At 47.3% G+C, this 20,988-nt stretch overlaps 1 protein-coding gene across 6 annotated transcripts in view; it reads right to left on the bottom strand.

Annotated features, from left to right (window-relative positions):
* Positions 1 to 20,988, bottom strand: part of HEATR5A (HEAT repeat containing 5A) — a 704,366-nt gene that overhangs the window by 474,229 nt on the left and 209,149 nt on the right. For all 6 annotated transcript variants that reach the window (XM_069638471.1, XM_069638476.1, XM_069638475.1 and 3 more), the window contains exons 10-12: positions 15,090 to 15,340; positions 10,908 to 11,019; positions 1,605 to 1,757 (exon numbers count right to left, since the gene is read on the bottom strand). In XM_069638471.1, the coding sequence (XP_069494572.1) occupies positions 1,605 to 1,757; positions 10,908 to 11,019; positions 15,090 to 15,340 (516 nt within the window). The remainder of the gene's footprint in view (positions 1 to 1,604; positions 1,758 to 10,907; positions 11,020 to 15,089; positions 15,341 to 20,988) is intronic.

Genomic DNA, 20,988 nt, shown 5'->3' with positions numbered 1-20,988 from the left:
AATTCCGTGGTTCCAGTTGCCAAGGACCCCGAGTTAGGAGGCAACGTCCAACAGTAACAGATGTGTTTGCCTGTGTCACCGTGCATCGGTGGCAGTCGTCCAAAACAGTTTTGCTGCATCCAGTCCTGTGCAGTGAGGGGCCCTGCATTGAGTTCTTCAGCGTTCTCCATCCCGAAGACCTTGCACCAACATTTGTCGCCGACTGGAGAAGTGTTCGAACCTGCAACCCCTGAGCCTCGAGGACCAGAGCCGACAGTGGGAAAAGAGACCTTGGACCCTCTTCTGAAGACCAGCCACGTCCTAAAAAGAATCAGAGTATGGGGGGTGAGTTGTAACAGAACTTAACTGAACCCCATATCTCCCCTTTAAAAGTTTTATAACTTTTAGACATTTTTATAATAGTTTGGCTTTGACATTGCTTGCTCACGCAAGCTTTTCAAAAGTGGGGGGACACTTACTCACTAGAATAACTTGTCCTCTACCCCTTGGAACTCTTCATTGGACCCCAGAAGCCCTCCACTAACTTATTCCTGTCTCACACAACTGAGAAACTTTGGTGAACCTCTGGGCACAAGGCCCCATACATCTTAGGGATGGACTTTTAAAGTTAGTGTTGTATCTCTGTGGACCCGTTTTGCTGCATACTAATACACCTTCATTTGCAGGGGTTTATTACATATTTTGCCCTACTCCAGTGATTGGATATATGTATCATTTATTTAGTTTTGTGTGATAAATATTAAATGCTAGTAGTAATATGTTATAGCGTTATATGACCATAATTTAATGAGTATTTTTAGAACTCTAAGTGTGCTCCTTGACTTTTCTTTGTGTGTACTCATTGAGGGCCCCTTACCAGGCTCACCCTTCCTGGGACTTCGCCTTGCTACCATGAACTGGTTTGGCTACAGCTCCCAGAGTTGTGGCCGTCACTAAACTAGGTTGGTCTCCTATACATCGGTCCCCCAGGCCAGAGTATAGAAACCGAGTCCTAACACACTCCTATCCAGGGCATCCAGAAATGAGGCGCTTCTTGCAACTAGCTCACCCCTTAATGTTTCAGAGAAGGGAGGTCTTCACGTTCCCTCATCTTAGGTCCATGCAGAGAAGGGAGGTCTTCACGTTCCCTCATCTTAGGTCCATGCAGAGAAGGGAGGTCTTCACGTTCCCTCATCTTAGGTCCATGCAGAGAAGGGAGGTCTTCACGTTCCCTCATCTTAGGTCCATGCAGAGAAGGGAGGTCTACTAGTGAGGCAACCACTTTTGCCCATCAGGAAGGTGTATGCTGAACACACTGACAGCTGAGCGCAATCCAGTACAAAATTCCCTTTAAATAGAAGGTGCCATAGGGTGGCCTGAAATAACACAATGTAGGATGTGCTCCCATGAGCGATCAGTAAAGCAGATAACACAACTAGAGACAACAGGCAGAAAGGCCCGAGCAGACCATCCCAGAAAAAGGCTCTTCCAAAAGGGATTAAGAAATCTGAAGCACATTTTGTGTAATTTGATGTTTTACCAGAAGTTCCCTGCTGTTCCAAATATGACCAGAGGACAGAAATGTACAACGTTAACATCAAAACAGGTAGGGATGAAGTACTTACCACAAAGCGCTCCAGCACGTCCTTCCAGAGTCACCTGCCAGGTGAAGGAGTCTCCCCGGCTTCTTTCAGTCTCCAGGTCTTTGGCAGAAAGTGGAAAAACACACCTCCAGAGAAGCAAGACTCTCCCCAGATGCTGCTGAACCACATTAGGCCCTGCAGCAGCACATGGAAAAGGAAGACTTATTATAATGCTGTGCAGGTTCAAAAGAGAAATCCACAGTGTGCAACCCAGGCGTACGAGTGTAAAATCTACATTCCGGAAATGGGAAACAAACAGTAAGACACTGCTTCAATGATTAGTGGTAGTACTGGCACCAGGGCTCAGCATCAAACATCAGATGGGTAAACTATCAGTGTATAGGTAGTTGGGTAATAGAAAACCTAGACCCTTAGTTCTGCATCTGCATAGATGGTACCACCATCACGGTCGTGAAACAAGTGAAAACCTAGGATTGCATCATGAAGCAGATCTAACAAGGACGAAACACGTAAATGCGCTGTCATCAGCCACAGCTTATACCATGCGGCTCATCTCACTAAGCAGACAATTTCTGACTCCAGCCAACTGCCTCACACTCGCACTTGCGCTCATCTGATCAAAATTGGATTATTGCAACATGCTCTTCATGGGCACCTCTGCTGCTAACCTAGCCAAACTGCAACTACAGCAAAACAAAGCACTGCGAGCGGCACAGGGGCTTAAGCGCTCTGATCATATCTCTGCCATCAGACGAGAGGTACACTGGCTGCCAGTAAAAGCAGGTATTGAGTTCAAACCTCTATCCCTTGCACACAAATGCACTTATAAAGTAGCACCCACTTACCTCAACAACACACTTATACAGAAACCCTCAGGTAGAGTCCTCAGATCCAATGCCAGTATCTCCCTAGTCACCCCACGCTTTAGGAACAAAAGGGCTGGTAGCTGTAGTTTTGGGATTACCGCACCTACCCTCTGGAACACCCTCCCGATGGACATCAGAAATAAGAAATCGTATCATGTATTAAAAAAATGTGTACAAACATGGCTTTTCAATAAGTAGAAGTATGATGTTTGACTGTAACCAAATTCTGTATGTGTAACGAACGCCGTGATACCCCAGGGTTTGGGCGTTAAATAAATGTTATAAGTAATTAAAGATGCGCTCAGTCTTCCGTTATAAAGCAACTGTGACTATTCTTAATCATAACACCTAATGCAATCTGATTCGATGGAAATAATTATTTCCTGTTTAACACAAAAAATGACATTCTAATGCATGTGCAATAAGTGACAAAATATAGATCAGTATGCCAACATGAACCTGGAGCATGTGCAACTCTCACTCAGCTGTCAAACACTCCTCTGACATCTGCTGCCTCCTGGAGGAACTGGACCTCTATGTCCTCGGTCTCACTAAGACATGGTTCACAGCCAGCTCTGTCACGAGCTTTCACACGGTCCTCCCTGACGGCTACAAGATCCTCTGCACCCAGATACAACCATTCCCGGAGAGCCCCGATTATCCCTGAACGGATTCCTGCCTCTGTTATTCTTACGCAGGCCTACTCATCGTTCAAATGCCTCGTCTGCAGGCTCTCTCTCCCTCTCCTGGCCTTTCCCTTACTGTGGACTGTTCGGACCCTCCATCGAATCCCTACCTCAACGACCCAGCTCTGTGGCTCAAGCACTTTGCAACCAAACCTACACCAAACGTCCCATGTACACTACAAAATAGGAATATCAGACTTGGATCTAGACTGTCCAGACCACCTGGTACTCAGCGCAGTCACACCGCTCCTCCACAGCCCAACCAACCCACAGCACCCAGCCCCCCCCGACCACCCCACCTACCTCAGCGCTAAAGGGAGCCCTTATTAATGCAAGATCCCTTACGGCCCATGCCCTTGACATCGCAGACCTCATCACTGTCCATAACCTCGACTTCCTAGCCATTACCGAAACCTGGCTACATGATGCCTCTGGCCCACTACTCGCCTTATCCCTACCCAAGGGCTATACCATTATTAGAAATGACCGTCATTCCAACTTGTCTAAAGGAGGTCCCCGCCTTCATACATAGCGACAAGATCACTATGAGAGCTGCCGCTAACATACAATTCAGCTCTGCAGAATCACTATTGGTGAAACTATCCCTCTCTCCCACCAACACAGCAACACTCCACCTTGTATTTAGACCTCCAGGTCCACTGGGCTCATTTATTGATGAGGTTGCTTCCACCTTGTCGGCTAACACCAAGCCTTATTCCCAGATATTGCTATTAGGTGACTTCAACCTCGGCCTTTCTGACCCCAAGGACCACATGGCCTCTGAAGTTGACACCACCCTTTCCAACCTAGGCTTCCAGCAGCGCATTCGCGATCCTACACACAACAAGGGAGAACGCTCGACTGGTTAGCTGACCTAAACTGCAATACCAATGTCATCTCCAACGCTGCCTGCGCTTGGTCTGACCATCATGTTATTACCTTCCTCCTGCCAGCCACCAACCCACAGCCCACACCTACCATAGCCCCCGCTATACCCACCAGAAATAAAAAGGATATCACCAGGGAGAAACTGCTTCCTCTCATCCTCCCTTGTTTGAACACTTTCGCTTCGCAGCACAAGGATAAGGACCCCACTGTCTTAGTAGACGCCTTCAACACCCTGATGATCAAAGCCATTGAGAGCATAGCCCCACTAAAAATTCGCAAAGCCAAACAACGGTGCCACTTGAAATCTTGATTCACCAAGCAAGCTTAACGCTCTGCGCAAAGAAAAGCGCAAGGCCGAAGCCCTTTGGAAAAGTCATCCTAGCTCAGCCAATAAAGCCTCCAACCTGATCACTTCTCTCAACTATAAGGAAGCCATCCTTCAAGCCAAAAAAGAGACAATTCACGCATATCCCAAGCAGAATCCAACACAAGAGAATTATTTAAAATTCTCAAAGAATTAGAATCCCCCTCCTCTGCCCCTGACGTGTGCACCGAAGACAGCACGTGGTGCAATAATATACAAAACGCACTTCTCAACAAAATAACCACTTTGCAATCCAAAATCAACGCCAAACAAAACTCCCTCCACACTCCCATATTTAGCAATACCCTGCCACCTAAAATAACTACCCCAGACTCCCTGGTGCCATTCAGCTTCACACCGCTCACCGCTCTGGAGGTTGAAAATATCATCTGCAACTTAAAACCCTCCAATTGCCAAGGGGACGCATGTCCAGCCCCGATCATTAAGGAATCGGCTCATGACCTCGCTCCTTTTATTACCACTTTTATCAATGCCTCTTTTCAATCGGGAGTGGTCCCTAATAACTTCAAGGCTGCATGGGTCATCCCTCTCCTAAAAAAACCTACCTTAGATCCGGAGGTCCCAACCAACTACAGGCCCTTCACGACTGTCCTATTTTTGCTAAAAATCTTAGATAGAGCAGCGTATCTTCAGATACAGAACTACCTGGAAACGAACAATCTACTAGGCACGAGACAATCTGGCTTCAGACCCAAACACGGAACGGAGACAGCCCTCCTAGATCTCAAAACCCAAATTGAGGACTTTAGAGACAAAGGTAAACTAGCCATGCTATTACTATTAGACTTATCTGCTGCCTTCGATTTGGTCAACCACCAAATCCTCTGTCACCACCTGAAAACGGCAGCCCACTTCTCCGACAAGGCCACTAACTGGATTCAATCCTTCCTGGATAATAGACAGATGAGGGTATTCTCCCCAACCTCCTCTGCTGACCCTGCGCCAGTCCCGTGCAGGGTCCCCCAAGGATCGTGCGTATCCCCTACCCTCTACAATGTTTTCACTAAACTCCTGTTTGATGTGCTGGACTATCTGGGTGTCACCTACACTAACTATGCTGATGACACCCAGATACTCATCCCCAGCACGGGCAATTACACAGTAGACTCGAAATCCCTAAATGACATATACCTTGTCATCCAAACCTGGATGGCTCAACATGAGCTCTGTCTCAATGACGACAAGACAGAGCTCCTCATCCTAGGCACACAGCAAAGACTTAACAAGCTGAACCCCATGTTCAGCTCCTTTAATATCGACGGAAACTCCATAAAAGTTTCCAAGGATACTAAAACTCTCGGAATCTACCTCGACTCCACCCTCTCCCTCCACAGACAAACGAATGCAGTTGCTGCCGCCGCTGCTTACACCTGCAAGTTGATCACAGCATGCCGCCCTTTTCTCTCCACTCATAACTGTACAATCCATGCTAGGACTTTGGTCATGTCCAAACTGGACTACTGCAATGCACTGTACCAAGGCGCCAATCAAGGCAACCTAGACAAACTCCAAATCATACAAAATAACGCCATCGGAGCAGCCCTCAATATCCCCAGATCAGCCCACATCTCAGAAACCAGGAAGAACCTTCATTGGTTGTCAGTCACCCAAAGGATCTCACTAAAATCGCTTGCCCTGACCTACAAATGCATGAATAACCTGGCCCCCAGCTACCTCTCCTCACGGTTCACGCAGTATACCCCATCTCAATCTCTAAGATCTACCCTCAACCAGAGCCTACTGATCCCTAGATACAAGCTCCAAACAGCTGGTGGGTCTAGCTTCCCAGTTCTGGCAGCCAAATTGTGGAACTCTGTCCCCCTTACTATCAGAAACCTTCCTTCCCTGAATCTATTCAAACACAAAGCCAAACGGTGGCTAGTCACATCAGATGACCAAGCTGCATTCTGAAAACCTGATGACCTATGCATTTCTGTACAAACTACCAATGCGTTTGATTACTATGTCAATTTAAATGTTACCTGAAATGTCGTAATACTATGTAACCACTGTTTCTAAGATATGCGCCCGGTAGCCTCCGGGCCTGGTTTGCACTACACAAATAAATAAAATACAAATGTGGCTACCATCCATCGGCCACCTGGTCAGATCTCCTCCTTCCTCTTACTGGGCGGACCTCTCCTCTTCCCTCCTGGTCTCAACCACTCAACAACTCCTCCTTGGAGCTTCAACATGCACCTGGAAGCTTGCTGTCCTTCCACTGGACTATTTTGTGACCTCTGCGACTCTCTCACTCTCTATTCTCCCCTCTGGCCCGACTCACTCTGCAGGGCACACCCTGGATGTTCTTCTCTCTTCAGACCTTCCCCTTTCGATCCCTCTCACCACTCCTCTCTCCTGGAGTGATCACTTTCTCCTTTCCTCCCAGCACACCCTCTCTACCCCTCAGGCCAAGCCAACTCCAGCATTGCCACCTACCTTCTCAGTTATCCGACTCATGAAGCGTGTTTCAGTTGAGGCTTTTGTCGCCACTCCGACCCCCGTGCCCCCTTTGGCTGACTCACACCCGGACACAGCCCTTTCCATGCTCCATTCTGCTATATCTGATACTCTCGATGTTCTTGCCCCCGTCATGAGGATTCGCTTGAAGCTCAAGGCCAAGTGCAACTCTTGGTATGACTCAGACCTCGTCATCCTTAAATGCAAGTGCAGAGTGGCTGAGGGGAAATGGCGTGCTTCCGGTACATCCTCTGAAAAACTGGCCTGCCGCCTGCTCCAAAGGCAATACCGCTCTCTGTCCGCACCAAGAAGAGAGCCCACATCCAACCCTGCATCTCCGGGGCATCTAACAACTCGGCAGTCTCTACCTCTCCGGTCCCCTCCAAGGGCCTCTGCAAGGCCCTGGCTTCTCATTTCATCTCTAAAACTCAGGACATCCTGTCCCGTCTCTTCCTCTCCCCCTGCTCTTTCTCTGGCCCTTCTGTGGCCACCTCTCCTCCCTCCTTCTGTGCCTTTCCCCTGTTCTCCTCAGACGACGTTTCTAGTCCGATCTATGAAAGTCTTGTCAAAACAGGTTCACCCCTGTTCCTCCAAAACCATCAAGGACCATATAGACACCCTAGCTGCTGCTTTGGCGGACTTCTGCAACCACTCCTTTCCACTGGAGTCTAACCCTGCTGTTGTATACCTTCATCATATAACCTTGATAATCTTGAATGATACTCTGAGGCATAATCTACATCCATACTTCTTTATTGCTACATATCAACTGCCTGCCCTCCTTCCTTTTTCCTTCCATCCCATTCCAGTTCTATTCCCTTGCATTCCACATTCTACAAGCCACAACACCTCCCCCCTGAAGTACTCCCTTATGCACCCTCTTATGAAACCCTCTGCCGACCCTTCCTGCCCGGCTAACTATTTCCTAATCTCCACCACTCCTTTCCTGGGCAAACTCCTGGAAAAGCTGGCCATCTCTCAGTTTAATCTTCACATTGAATCTGCTGGATGTCTCCATGACCATCAGTCTGGTTTCAGAGCTGCCAGAAGCACAGAAACTGCTCTGCTGAACATCCGTGAAGACCTGCTCTCCAACCTTGATTCCAACACCCCCTGTGTCCTCATCTTACTTGATCTCTCCTCTGCCTTTGACACAGTCAACCCTGCCATACTGCTCAACCGTCTCCGTGATAATCTGGGTATCACCGATCAGGCCCTGGTTTGGCTGACCTCCATCTCTGATCGACCCTCCCAGGTCCAACTTGGGTCCTTCCTCTCCTCTATCTCTACCTGTGGTGTTTTCCAGGGGTCTAACCTCTCTCCCTGGCTGCGCAACCAATTTCTGGCACTTCTTGCCCACCGCATTGCCGCTCTCTGCCCCAACTTTCAGTGCTTTGCGGATGACAACTCATTTTCAGGCTTCCTTCTGCCACCTTTCCTCCTTCTCTCATCTCTGACTATCTGCCATCCAGGAGTAGTGTGCCACCAATGATCTCTGCCTTAATGCCAGTAAGACTGAGATTCTCCTCATAGGCACACCTGCTCCCTCCTTTCCCGTCACTCTGGCCAGCCTCTCCCAGCCCTCTTCCTGTTCCCACCTGTGAGGCTAAAAACCTTGGGGTCATCTTCGACTCCACACTTTCCTTCTCTCCTCACATTTCTGACGTCTCTAAGAAGTCACACTACCAGCTGCATCTCCTCAGAGGTATTCTTCCTTTCCTCTCCTTCCCCCAGAAGCTCACTGTCTCCAGAGCTATGGTTCTCTCCAGGCTGGACTACTGCAACAGCCTCTTTCTAAATCTGCCTGCCTCTACTCTCTGCCCTCTGCAACTCATCCAAAACAAGTCTGCGAGACTTGCCCTTGGCCTCAAGCCCAGGGATCACATCTCTCCAGGACTGAAATCTCTGCACTTGCTCCCAGTGGCGGCGAGGATTAAGTTCAAAACCCTCTGCATTGTCCACAAGGCCTTCTGGGGCCTGGGACCTCAATACCTTCAACTCTCTCTTCCTGAATATCTTACTTCTTGAGCTCTTTGCTCATCCGCCTCCAACTCCCTCAGGTTCAGTCGCTTCTCCAAGCAGCAAGTTGGTCGTAAATTGCCTTCTTCTCAGCCTCCCTGCCTCTCTGAAACTGGAGGAGAACCATCTCCGGTTCCAGAAGCTCCTCAAGACCTTCCTCTTTGCTTCTGCTTTCTCTCCTCTTCTCCCCTGCTGATCTCCTGGCTGAATCTGAAATTGCACTGGTTACCTGGCTACCCTCTGATCTCGGGCCCAGGTCCCCTTCCCACCAGTTACACACCTACACTGCCCCCCTGGCAGGCAACCCTTGCAACTCAGGGACTGTTTCTGTATCCCTACAGCCCCTGCCAGCACTTCACACCCAATGTCTGCACTTACCCTTGCACTTGCCACCAGCTGGCCGCAATCTTATTTATTGTCTTATTTATTTAACTGTTATCCTATGTACTGCATTGCCCCCTCTCCTCTCCCCTGGTACTTTTTACCCTTCTCCCCCTTCCCCTGCACTTGCACGATCTTAAATGTCACCTGGCCTAGTAGGATCATTGTCTCCGTCTTCCCTCAGTTTCCCATCCTTTGCTTCGTCGCGCCTTGAAACACTGGTGTATAGGCGCGTTATAAATGTTGTGGACTGCTCTGAACAATGAGGCTGTGTCTATGTTTCAATGAAAACATTCATTTGGGTTAAATACACAACAGGAAACTGTTCAAAGTTGGACATAGGAAAAGTGAACTCTGGTTTAATGAATGTGAAATGTTTTGAGGACCATTTTAAAAGTTGGTAACTTGATAAAACCGATGAAACTGAATGAACATAAGGGTATCTTTTGCCTTGAGAAAGCCCTCTTTGGGTGAAACATACCCACTTGCCCCATTAGGTTAATATTGGCATACTGATAAATTAGACATTGAAAAGTCTATATTTCATCATCACTTATTGCACATGCATAAGAATGTCATTTTTGTAATAAACAGTAAAGAATCAGACTGAATTACGTGTTTTGATTAAGAAAAGTCAGTTGCTTTATAACAGAAAACTCAACGCATATTACCCAACTACCTATACTATGAACTTTTGCGTAGATTAGACGGTCTGTGAATAACTGTCTGTGAATAACAGCGTTAGCTATCCGCAGCTAAAAGGTGATTAGTGAACAGATCATTTATAAACCAAAGAGACATTAAGGGATGGGCCATTATTATGTAAACTATCAGGGTACCAACAACCGTTGGCATGGGTATACCTCATACAGTGCCTCAACATCAGGACCATCAAGCCAAACAACTGTCACCCCCAAGACTGTCAACCGCTGAAGGTCCAAATGTTGTGAACAGCAGGGGGCACCAGAGCATCAAATAACCACTGCACCCAGAACCTCTCCTGTCAGGGGTGTGCTGTTCACCAAATAAAATGGCTTGAGCTGAGACTGCCCAGGGAAACCCCACAGCACGAAACCTACTTGAACCCCATCAGAGCATCATCCACACCAAGGCCTCCCAGAGGATCAAGCATCCTGGAGGGTTCCACGCCATCACACCCCTGCTCACAGGTGTCAGCTGCAGGGGCATACAATTTATGCGGTGGCCTACACTCCATCAACCATCCAAAGGCTTTCATAGTTTGAACATAAAAACCCCAAGACATGAAACGACAGAGCCCCAGCAGGAACGAGAGTCGAGGGTGGTTTGTGGGGGGCCAACGACATAAGCCATGGTAAAGAAATCAGCCGCCACCCCACCTAAGGGTTAAAGTGTGCCAAACACCAAAAGGTTCAGAGTATGAAGTGCTCAGAAAAATGAAGAACAGAGGCAAATAGTAAACAAAAAGCATGCATAATATGAAAGCTGTGAACAGGACCAAGGCAGTCATAAATCAAAAAGCAAACTTCTGAATATGCATGCCCCATAAAAGGAAGGGATCGATCCATGTAAGAGATTCAGGTCTCTCATGAGGGTTTGATTGCAGATGTACACATGCGACTTCAGCTCTGAAAACAGTGTCCGCTTTAGAGGCACTTACCCAACGTCATGAGGGCAGATATAAGCATCCAACCCGCCTGCGTCCGCTGTATTGAAAGCCGGTTATTCTGAGCCGCACAACACAGCAAGTCTTCTGCCAATGCAAGAATTACCTGTTAAACCAGGAATTAAAAAGTCTCAGTCAATCAGTACACTGCATGAAGGGCCAACTCCCACCCCCCCACCCCACTCTGCAAAGGGAGAGGGGCACTAGGAAGGGTGGCCTTGGTTTTACCATGATACCTCTTCGACTCCACCCTCTCCTCCTTTCCTCACATCTCTGACGTCTCTAAGAAGTCAAACTACCAGCTGCACCTCCTCAGAGGTATTCTTCCTTTTCTCACTTTCCCCCAGAAGCTCACGGTCTCCAGAGCTCTGGTCCTCTCGAGGCTGGACTATTGCAACAGCCTCTTTCTAAATCTTCCTGCCTCTACTCTTTGACCTCCAGCTCTGAAATCTGCATCGTCTGCAAGGCTTTCTGGGGCCTGGGACCGCTCTACCTCCAACGTTCTCTTCCAAAACATCTTCCTTCTCGAGCTCTACGCTCATCCACCTCTAACTCTGAGGGTCAGACTGCTCTCCAAGCAGAGAGTTGGGGGTAAATATCGCCTTGGCTCTAGAACAGCCTCCCTGCCTCTTGCAAATTTGTGCAGAACCACCTTCGGTCCCGGACGCAACTCTTTCCTTTTCGCTTTCTTACGTCCCCTCCCCGGCTGATGCACTAGACTGCTCCGCGCACTGGTCACCCTCTGAACTCTGGCCCAGGATCCTGCATGTCCAGTTGCCCTTGCACTGCCTCCGATCTACCCAGCACTTAAGGGTCTGTATCTGCAACCCTATAGTCCCTTCTCTCTGCACCTATGAGCCACCCGCTGCCTGCACGTGAGTTAATTGCACTTCCCCCTCCCCCCTGGCACTTCTCCCCTTCCCTCTTCCCAGCACTTGCGCAATCCGAATGACAAGGCCTAGTGAGATTGTTATTTTGTCCTCCCTCATTTCCCCCCTCCTGGTCTTGCTGCGCCTAGAAACACTTGTTTACAGGTGCGTTATAAATGCCATATCATAGCTTACATTTCCTTTCCCCTTTCTGAATCCTGTGTGTGAGGCCAAGCCCTGCAGAGGTGTTGGTGCATACCCTACTATCTCCAACGTGCAGGAAGACTGGGCAAAAGGGGTAGGTACCAGTAATGCGGGGTCAAGGGGAGAATACCATGCTCTGTCAAAGCAGCCCTGAAAGTCTACAATGGCAAGGCCATTGCACAAGCAATTTATGGTTGTAAAATTAGTTTTCGGTGCCATGGGGTGCCATGACTAGATAGAGAACAATTTCCTAATGAAGATACTTGGAGCGAGGAAGCCAGAGAAATATATTGCAAACCACAATGAGACCAACATCCGCTGTATCCAAGATTTCCTTTGGTGAAGTGGAGCAAAAATGTGGTAGTTTATATGCATTCTCTTGCCGGGGCGGATCAGGTCTTAAAACTGCGGAATCACAAACCTTCTCAAGGGATTATTTGGCAAAAGGAGAGGACTAGGGGCCGAGAGAGATTAATAAGAATGACTGGTTACACACCCCAAGATATCTCAGTTAACTATTCTCAAGTTAAATGTTTTGGAGGATAAGTCAGATGACAGATGGGCCAATGAGATTGGAGACCAGACTGAACATCCATGTGTACCTTTACAAGCCAATACGGCACAACGATAAAGGAAAGAAGGTGATCGGTCAGGACAGTCAATGTGGAAAGAGCTTCCCAAAATATAGAATGCATTTTCACGTTTTAGGTTGTTGGTACCATAGACTCAGAGGAGGTGCTTGCTACCCCTGCGGAGCACAAAATATTTTAAAAACTCTAGGGGGCAGGAAAGTATTAAGAATGACCTTCAAATAAGCCCTAAATAGGTTAGCAACGTTTGTGGCCTGAGCCTTAAAGCTTAGAACAAAGAGAATTCCTGCGTTTGGAAAATACCCCAACTTGCTGTATCCTCTTTCATCTCATACTGTAGGTGGTACCCCCAGGTTACGGTTAAGGATGCATTTATGGATTGTGAGAGGTTACCCTATCCTGGAGAACAGGAAAAAATGCTAATGTCTTGCCAAACTATCTTGTTATTGTGACTAAGCAGCAAGGCTTAGATTAAGGAAGAGCGAGAGTGGTGAAGGGTTCAGTTGAGCACACACTAGTAACATAAGGTAGGCAGAATGTATACACATTTTTTTTATTTATTTAGGACTTCGACACACTCTTAGCAATGAAAAATCTCAGGTAAGTAGCACAAAAAATAAACATTCACTACCGTTATATATGTATTCACTTGAAAAATCATCACGGTGCAAGGAAAGTGCAAGACAATACAATAAAGTACAAGTGCAAAAAAATAAGGTCCCATTCAGGGATGGTCACAGACTGAAGAGAAGTGCAACATGTGGCCCAGGAAGCCTGAAGGTCTTTCCTGAAACGCAAGTCTTTTTCTTCTGCACTGATGGAGTAAGCAGATCATTCCACATGTTAGCCCTAAGCGTGCCAACAGTCCTGCCACAGAGCTTCTTTCCCTTCAGACTCCAGTGAGTCAGTGACCCGGAAATGTCAGATCTTAAGGGCAGTACTTGGTACTCGAGGTCACCTGGGTCAGTTCCACAAAAAGCCCAGCAGGCACTGCAAAGTGCTTTAAAAGAGATCTAGGACTCCACTGGGAGCTAGTGAAGCAATTTCAAGGCTAGCATATTGTGGTCTTTAGGTTGCAGAAGAAAGAAATCTGGCAGATGTGTTTTGTATGATCTGTAACTGGTGAAGCAGAGTCTTGCGGAGGCCAAGCTAAAGACTATTGCAATGGTCTACAACAGAGAACCAAGGCCCTTGTCACTTTCACTTTGAGGCGGTGGGCGACTTAGGTGAGGGAGGATGTGCTTCAGCAAGTGCAGCTGAAAGTGGAATTTCTTAGATAGCTCTTGGACTTCGGGGGCAATGCCAGAAAACTATCAAACATACCCGTACTCTCCTGGCCACAAGGACTAGAATAGGCGAGGCTGCATTAAGGCTTAGTAGGTTAACTAACATCTAGCCACGGGCACAGGTGAGGAAACACTCAATAGAACTCTAAACAAGAGTAGGGAATGCGTCACCTCTCTGCTTTAAAGCAATTTGCATGTCATCAATATAAGATTGAACCAGGCAGAAATAAGGTGCAATGAACTCTGCCAGTTTCGTAGAGAAGAGGTGAAACGCCATCGAGAATGGAGCCTTGGGGGACCACACATCTAAAGATTTACGGCTTAGAGGAAAGGGTTTGACCCGATCTGGATCCTTCAATCAAGTAAAAAAGGATGTCATCCTCCCAAGGTCACCGTCTTTGATGCCAAAGGAGTTTTGAAAGCAGTTAAGCAGGATGGAAAGGCTGACCGTGTCAAAGGAAGGAGACAGGTCTATTACCATAAGGATGGCAGGGTCTTTGATGTGTAAGGACTTAAGGAGCTCATCTTACGAAGAGGAGGGCAACATGTTCATCTGGAACCTGGATTGGTGGTCTTGCCTAAAACATATACAACTGTTTGCTTTAAATAGGGGTGGGACGTGTTCCACCTTCATTGCTCAAAATATTTTCCTTCAAAACACATGCCAGCATATTTTACATCTAATATTTACTTGGTGGGTTAGTTCTTTAGTTTACAAATGTGTATTTTTGTATGTTCACCTATGCACAGTATCAATTTTAAAGTGAAATTTTGATTGAAGTACATAATTCTGAAATAATCGCTTACCTCTGCATCCTTTATTCGTGCCACTTTACTAAACTAAGGATGTCTGCATCCTTTGGCAGGTGCACCATGTAATTTTGGGTCGGACAACTTTGTTTTTTTTTCAGACTACGGAGTATTCAATTAGATGGATTCAACTACTTTAGAATGGAAGGTCATGTATTATAGAGTCATTAAAAATATATATATAAAATAACTTTTTAAAGATTTAATAGAAATGTGTGCTGCTTTTATCTACAACTAATCTCGTTTATTCCTTACAAATGTTTTCCAAATACTTCTGGTTTCTTTACATTGCTTGTGACAAAATGCTTTTTGATCAAAAGTTCCCACATAAATCATCTTAAAGTGAAAGTTATAAGTGTAAATAAACAGGACAAGTTGCAACCGCTCAGTTATTAATGAGAACACAGTGAGCCCTACCTTTCCTTTGCCATGAGGAATTCCCAAGGGGCAGTGCCTCACAGCCCCCAGCAGAGCAGCCACTGCAGAGCTATAACCAGCTACAGCCTCAGGTGAAGACTTCAGGGCCCCCAGTCGCTCGATGCATCGATCCAGGAGTGGAGAGACATAGCAGGGCAGAGCCATAGCCATGCAGCGCAAAGACCAAGCTGCAGCCAATCGAGCAGAGGCACTGGGGTGCAGGAGGACAGAGGTGACCGTGTCCAGGACCCCTAAAAGGAAAATCACAAATAGATTGTAGAGAGTACTAGTAACCCTACAGAGCTGTGAGTATATACCTTCATATTCAATGTGTTAACAGGTGTATGGAAAACTTCAAGAAATTGTATTTCTGCAGCTTGATCTGTTTAAGAGCTGCGTGATGTGGACAGTTCAGCAGCTAGTGGTTCATCCAGAGTATTACAACTTCTTTGTGAAACTTTAGGTGTCGACGGTGCCTTTCCTGTAATAGGGACAATATGGGACATGTCTGCTTCCCACAATTCTGACTGAAATAGATTGCTTCTACTGATTGCTTGTAAACAAAAGTGATGTGCCTTTCTGTGGTATGTTTGTGGCAACGCTTAAATTGTACTTGTATAATGGAAAAGGAGATTATGCATAGTTCACATCTATGTCTATCTCTCAAAGCAGGGGATTGGGTTGTGCAATGCGACAAGCAGATCAAACTCAAGAAATACTACTAATGGTAAGTAACATTTGCCTTCTGCAGCCTGAATCAGTTTTAGATTCACATGCTGGGCATAGATGAGCAAGCAGTATTATTTCATAGGGCCAGTGGAAAAAGTCCTCAAAACTTCTAGTCGTACTTGTCAGTCTGCCCTTGTCTGGGTACCTATGCAATACTGTTTGGCTTTGCACATGCAGTCCAGTAAAACCATTAGGAGCGCAAGTGTTACCCCTGTTGCTCTTGTGGAAGAGCAAAGGGTGCGTTTGGCAATTGTTTGCTTGCAAAGCAACAGTATTCTTTTCTGCAGAAAACCATACATTTTGCTGATCCCAATTTGATAATGGTATTACTCTTCTGAAAGATATCCACGGTTACATAGAACAGATTAGTTTTCCTGACTGTTTTTGTTCTGTCAACGTAACTTCCCTGCATGCATTTAGTATGTGTACACTTTTCCGTTTGGGACTTCTTGAAAAACACAGGCTAAAAAGTTTGTTTGATGAATGTGGAATTTTGGTATTAACTTTGGTAAGTATCTTGGATATGCAACAGAAGCTAATTTAATTCTGTGAGCCCCTATAGGATTGGCTCCTATATGCTGATGGTGCTTAGTTTGCTTATAGAAATTATTCATTATAAGGAAAAGAAACAAATATTTTGGCAAAGATTTTAAACAGCAAAAGGGCATTTGTGGTTCCTTGGGTAAATAAGGTGGAGAGGGAATTGACTAGGGTCTCTTCCTTATCTCTAACAATCTTACTTCTCTGTGTGGGAAAATCACCACTTGGAAATGGAAAGGCCTGCTACTAAGTCATTACGCAGATGTTAGATTTTATCAAGAATCCAGTTTATTTATTTAGATTCTCTGCGGTCATGACTCTATGGCCAAGTATTTACATTTTTCACCTTCTCTATGCCATTGTTCTTTTTATTCACTAGAGCATGTTTTAATTATTTAAATGCAATGTGTGGCGCCTGGAATAATTCCTACCCTGAAGAAAGTTAATTTCCATTCTGCCCTTTTATGCCACAGACTTTTCCAGTTATTGTTTTGTCCTTAACACTCTTCCTTCAGCCCGGTCTTTGTTTATCGAATGAGGGGAAACAGAATAGGTTGCTTGGGTGGTTTCTACATTTTTACAAGGTGCATTGAAACTCAGAATAATTCATGATTAATTGGAGTCCAGATTTAGGCTAAAAATGCTTTCCAAATACTTATTAATGATCTTGTTGCTCTTGAATGTGTGTTAATAATTGTGGTTTGTGGCTTCCATTTATTATGAAAGAACAAGTTACTCTCTTACCTGGTAACGTTCTTTCGATGGGATGACGACGATGTATTCCATATCTATGACAGTAATAACCACAGCTGTGCTGCTTCAGAAAATCGATCAGCGTCCGCGTCTTGCGTCAGTGACTTCGATACGCTGTTCGAGGGCCTCCGTCGAGCCGACGTCACCGGATGTTATAAGTAGGACGCACGACGCCCGTAGCCTTAGTTGTAGTTTTTCCCATGGAACGTGTGGAACCAATCTTCTGCCAGTATGACCACAGAAAGCCTTGCGGAAACGTAAGCTGCAATCGCCTAAGAAATTCTGTAGCGGGTCAGGTAGGGAGGGAGCGATATGGAATACGTCGTCGGACCATCCCATCAAAAGAACGTTACCAGGTAAGAGAGTAACTTGTTCTTCGAGGCGATCGGGTGATACGACGTATTCCATATCTATGACAGACTCCCAAAGCAGTACCAATGTATGGAGGAGGGAAGAAGAATTTAGAATATAGAAATTTAGAATGCCCAATCAAATTGCAGAGTAAAGGACTAATCTAGGGAGTAGTGTCGTACAAAAGTATGGACGAAGCCCAAGTGGCTGCTTCACAGATGTTACGAATAGGGCAGTAGAGGCAGCCATACCCCTAGTAGAATGGGCATGTAAGCCTACCGGAGGGTCCTTACCCGCATAGCGGGAACATTCAGAAATTGCCAAGATAATCCATCTAGACAAAGTCTGCTTAGTAACAGCTTGTCCCAAACGCCTTCCAGCGTAACCAATAAAGAGCTGATCATCCACTCTGACCCGGGACATGCGTGAAATGTAGAAGCTTAAAGCTCTCCTGGGATCCAACCTATGGAGCCTCTCCTCGTCCTTACCAGGATGCAGAGGAGGATAGAACGCCGGAAGAACGACCATCTGGCTTAAATGAAATTCCGATACAAATTTTGGAAGACAAGAAGGACAGACTCCAAGGACAACCCTGTCCTTATGAAATACAGTGAAGGGTGGCTTAACAGAAAGTGCCTGCAACTCACTCACTATGCGAGCGGAAGTGACCGCAACTAAAAATACATTTTTAAGAGTTAACAGTCTCAAAGGACAAGAGTGCAAAGGCTCAAAGGGAGCACCCATTAGAAACTTGAGAACAAGGTTCAAATCCCAACTGGGCACCTGGAAAGGTGACGGAGGAAACACATTAGTAAGCCTTTTTAGAAACTGAGAAATTAAAGGAATTTTAAAGTAAGAACACTCTTCAGACGAGCGCTTAAAGATAGACAGCGCCGCCAGGTAACCTTTAATGGTAACCACTTGCAGGCCCTTGTGGGCTAAAGAAACCAAAAAAAGACAGAACCACAGGAATGTCACTTGAAAAAGGATCCACATTCTTAACCCTGCACCAGTCGCAGAACTTTCTCCAACCGCAACGGTACAGGGACTTTGTTGCCGGCCGTCTGGCCGAAACAACCCCTCCATCACGTCTTCAGGGAGGTCCCAATCCTTATACCTCAACCTTTCAGAAGCCAAGCATGAAGGTTGAGGGATCTGACCTCTGGATGGAGAACCCGACCCCCCTCCCGTGAGAGCAGATCGTCTCGGTAGGGAAGACGACGTAGAGGGCAGATGGACAAGTCAAGAAGGTCCGGGTACCACGTCCTCTGAGCCCATGCCGGAGCAATGAGGATCATCTGGGAACTGAACCTCTGTAACCTCTGCGGCACTTGTGGGATGACGGGGACTGGAGAAAACGTATACAGCAGTGGGAATGACCACTCCACCACGAACGCGTCTCCTACGGCTCCTCTTGGAGGAAATTCCTGCGAGCAGAACCTTTCGCACTTCCGGTTAACACTGGAGGCGAAGATATCCACTTGAGAGGTCCCCCAAAGGGCGACGATCTCCAGGAGAATCTCCTGAGCCAACTCCCACTCGTGAGAGATCGCGCAGAGCGTCCGCCGTCTCGTTTTCGTCTCCGGCCAGATGAACTGCCGAGATCGAAATTTCCTGCTGGATGGTCCAGAACCAGAGCTGCATCGCCTGCCTGCACAGAGGAAGTGACCCTGTCCCCCCCTTTTTGTTGAGTTAGTGCATAGCCACTGTGTTGTCCGTCAGAATCAGGACATTCTTTCCTCGCCCAGTCGACAGAAAAGCCTTCGGAGACTAACGACCGCTGACTGTCAACTTGTTGGCATGAGCTCCCCATCCCGTGAGGGATGCGTCCGTCACGATCGTCACCTCCGGCCAGGGTAGCCAAAACAGAGTTCCCCTCATCAGATTGCCTTCGTCGGGCCACCACAGAAGGTCCTGGGCGACCGAGGGCGGCATCTGAACGGGGTCCGACAACCTGCCGGAGGACTGTGACCTCTGCAATGGGCTCTCAAGATGCAGTGATCGCATCCGCAACCTGGCCTCTAGCACCAGAAGAATGCAGGATGCCATGAGGCCGAGCAACCTCAAGAACTCTAATGCTGGGAGACTCTGGGCATGTTGAAACTTGTGCACCGTCTGCTGAATGTGATGAGCCCCACCTCGGGAGGAAAACACTACCCCAGGGACGTGTCGAGCACTGCTCCAATGTACTGGAACCACTGAGTTGGCGTCAAGTGGGACTTCTTTAAGTTGAGGGAGACGCCCAGCTTGTGAAGGGAGTGGCAGGTGACGGATAGCTGATCCAGGACTTGCTCGGGAGAGCATGCCCTGATCAACCAATCGTCCAGGTAGGGGTAGACATGAATCCCCCCCCCCCTTTCCTGAGATACGCTGCCACAACCACCATGAGCTTGGTGAAGACCCTTGGGGCCGAGGTCCATCCGAACGGCAGGACCCGAAACTGAAAGTGCGAGTCACCAACCGCGAACCTCAGGTACTTCTTGTGCTTGGGATGGATCGGCACATGAATATAAGCATCCTTGAGGTCTAGAGACACCAACCGGTCCTGAAGTTGAAGGGCCTGGAGGACTTGAGAAAGAGTAACCATCTTGAACTTGTCCTTCCTGAGGAGCTTATTCAAACCGTGCAAGTCCATGATCGGTCTCAATCCCTCGTCTTTCTTGAAAATAAAAAAATAAGGGGAATACCATCCCTTGTTCCTCTCCGCTACATGCACCATTTCTATGGCACCTTTCTCCAGCAGGGATTGTATTTCCTGCGCAAGGAGCGGATCCGGACTCTTCAAAGAAAGATTCCCTGGTGGGTTGTCATGAGGCCTCTGCCGGAAAGGAAGACAGTAGCTGTGGGCTATGATCTCCAGAACCCACACATCTGAAGTAATGGCACGCCACTCTACAAGATGCTGCGCCAGCCTTCCCCCAACTGGCGAACCATGGGACATAGCCTCATGACTGAGCTGAGGCGGCAGTGCCTGAGGGCAAAGAGGCAACTGCCCGAGCGGCCTTGGCACCTCGAGTACCCTGTTTTCCACCTCTGGCACTCCTACGGTGGCCCCTTTGACTTGCAGCGCCTCTCGATTTACTAAAGGATGAGTAATACCGAAAGGAACCTCCCTTCCATTGCTGTCCCCTAGGACGAAAAGGCAGATGTTGGCGAACTGCAGCGCCCAACGACTTCGCTGCAGCTTTGGAGGTCTGCAACCTCTCAAGGCTCTCGTCAGCCTTGCTGCCAAAAAGATGTTCACCATCAAAGGGCATGTTGAGGAGCCGGGCCTGCACATCAGGACCAAACCCCGACTTCCTCAACCTCGCAAACCTGCGTATTACGGTGCTCGCCGCCATGGACCGGCTGACGCAATCAACCATGTCCAGACCCGACTGAACGGATTCACACATGGCATCCTTGCCATCCTGCACGATAGCAAGAAAACCATCCCGTTCCTCCCCTTCGGGAATATGATCAGCCGCTAAGGGAATACAGTTCCACAGAGTGTGTGTGAAACGAGACAAGGCACAAACAGAGTTGG

This window comes from Ambystoma mexicanum, chromosome 14 (genome assembly GCF_040938575.1).
Source record: "Ambystoma mexicanum isolate Mex_15411 chromosome 14, UKY_AmexF1_1, whole genome shotgun sequence".
NCBI classification, from domain to species: domain Eukaryota; kingdom Metazoa; phylum Chordata; class Amphibia; order Caudata; family Ambystomatidae; genus Ambystoma; species Ambystoma mexicanum.
This window is presented reverse-complemented; position numbering and strand designations above follow the sequence as displayed.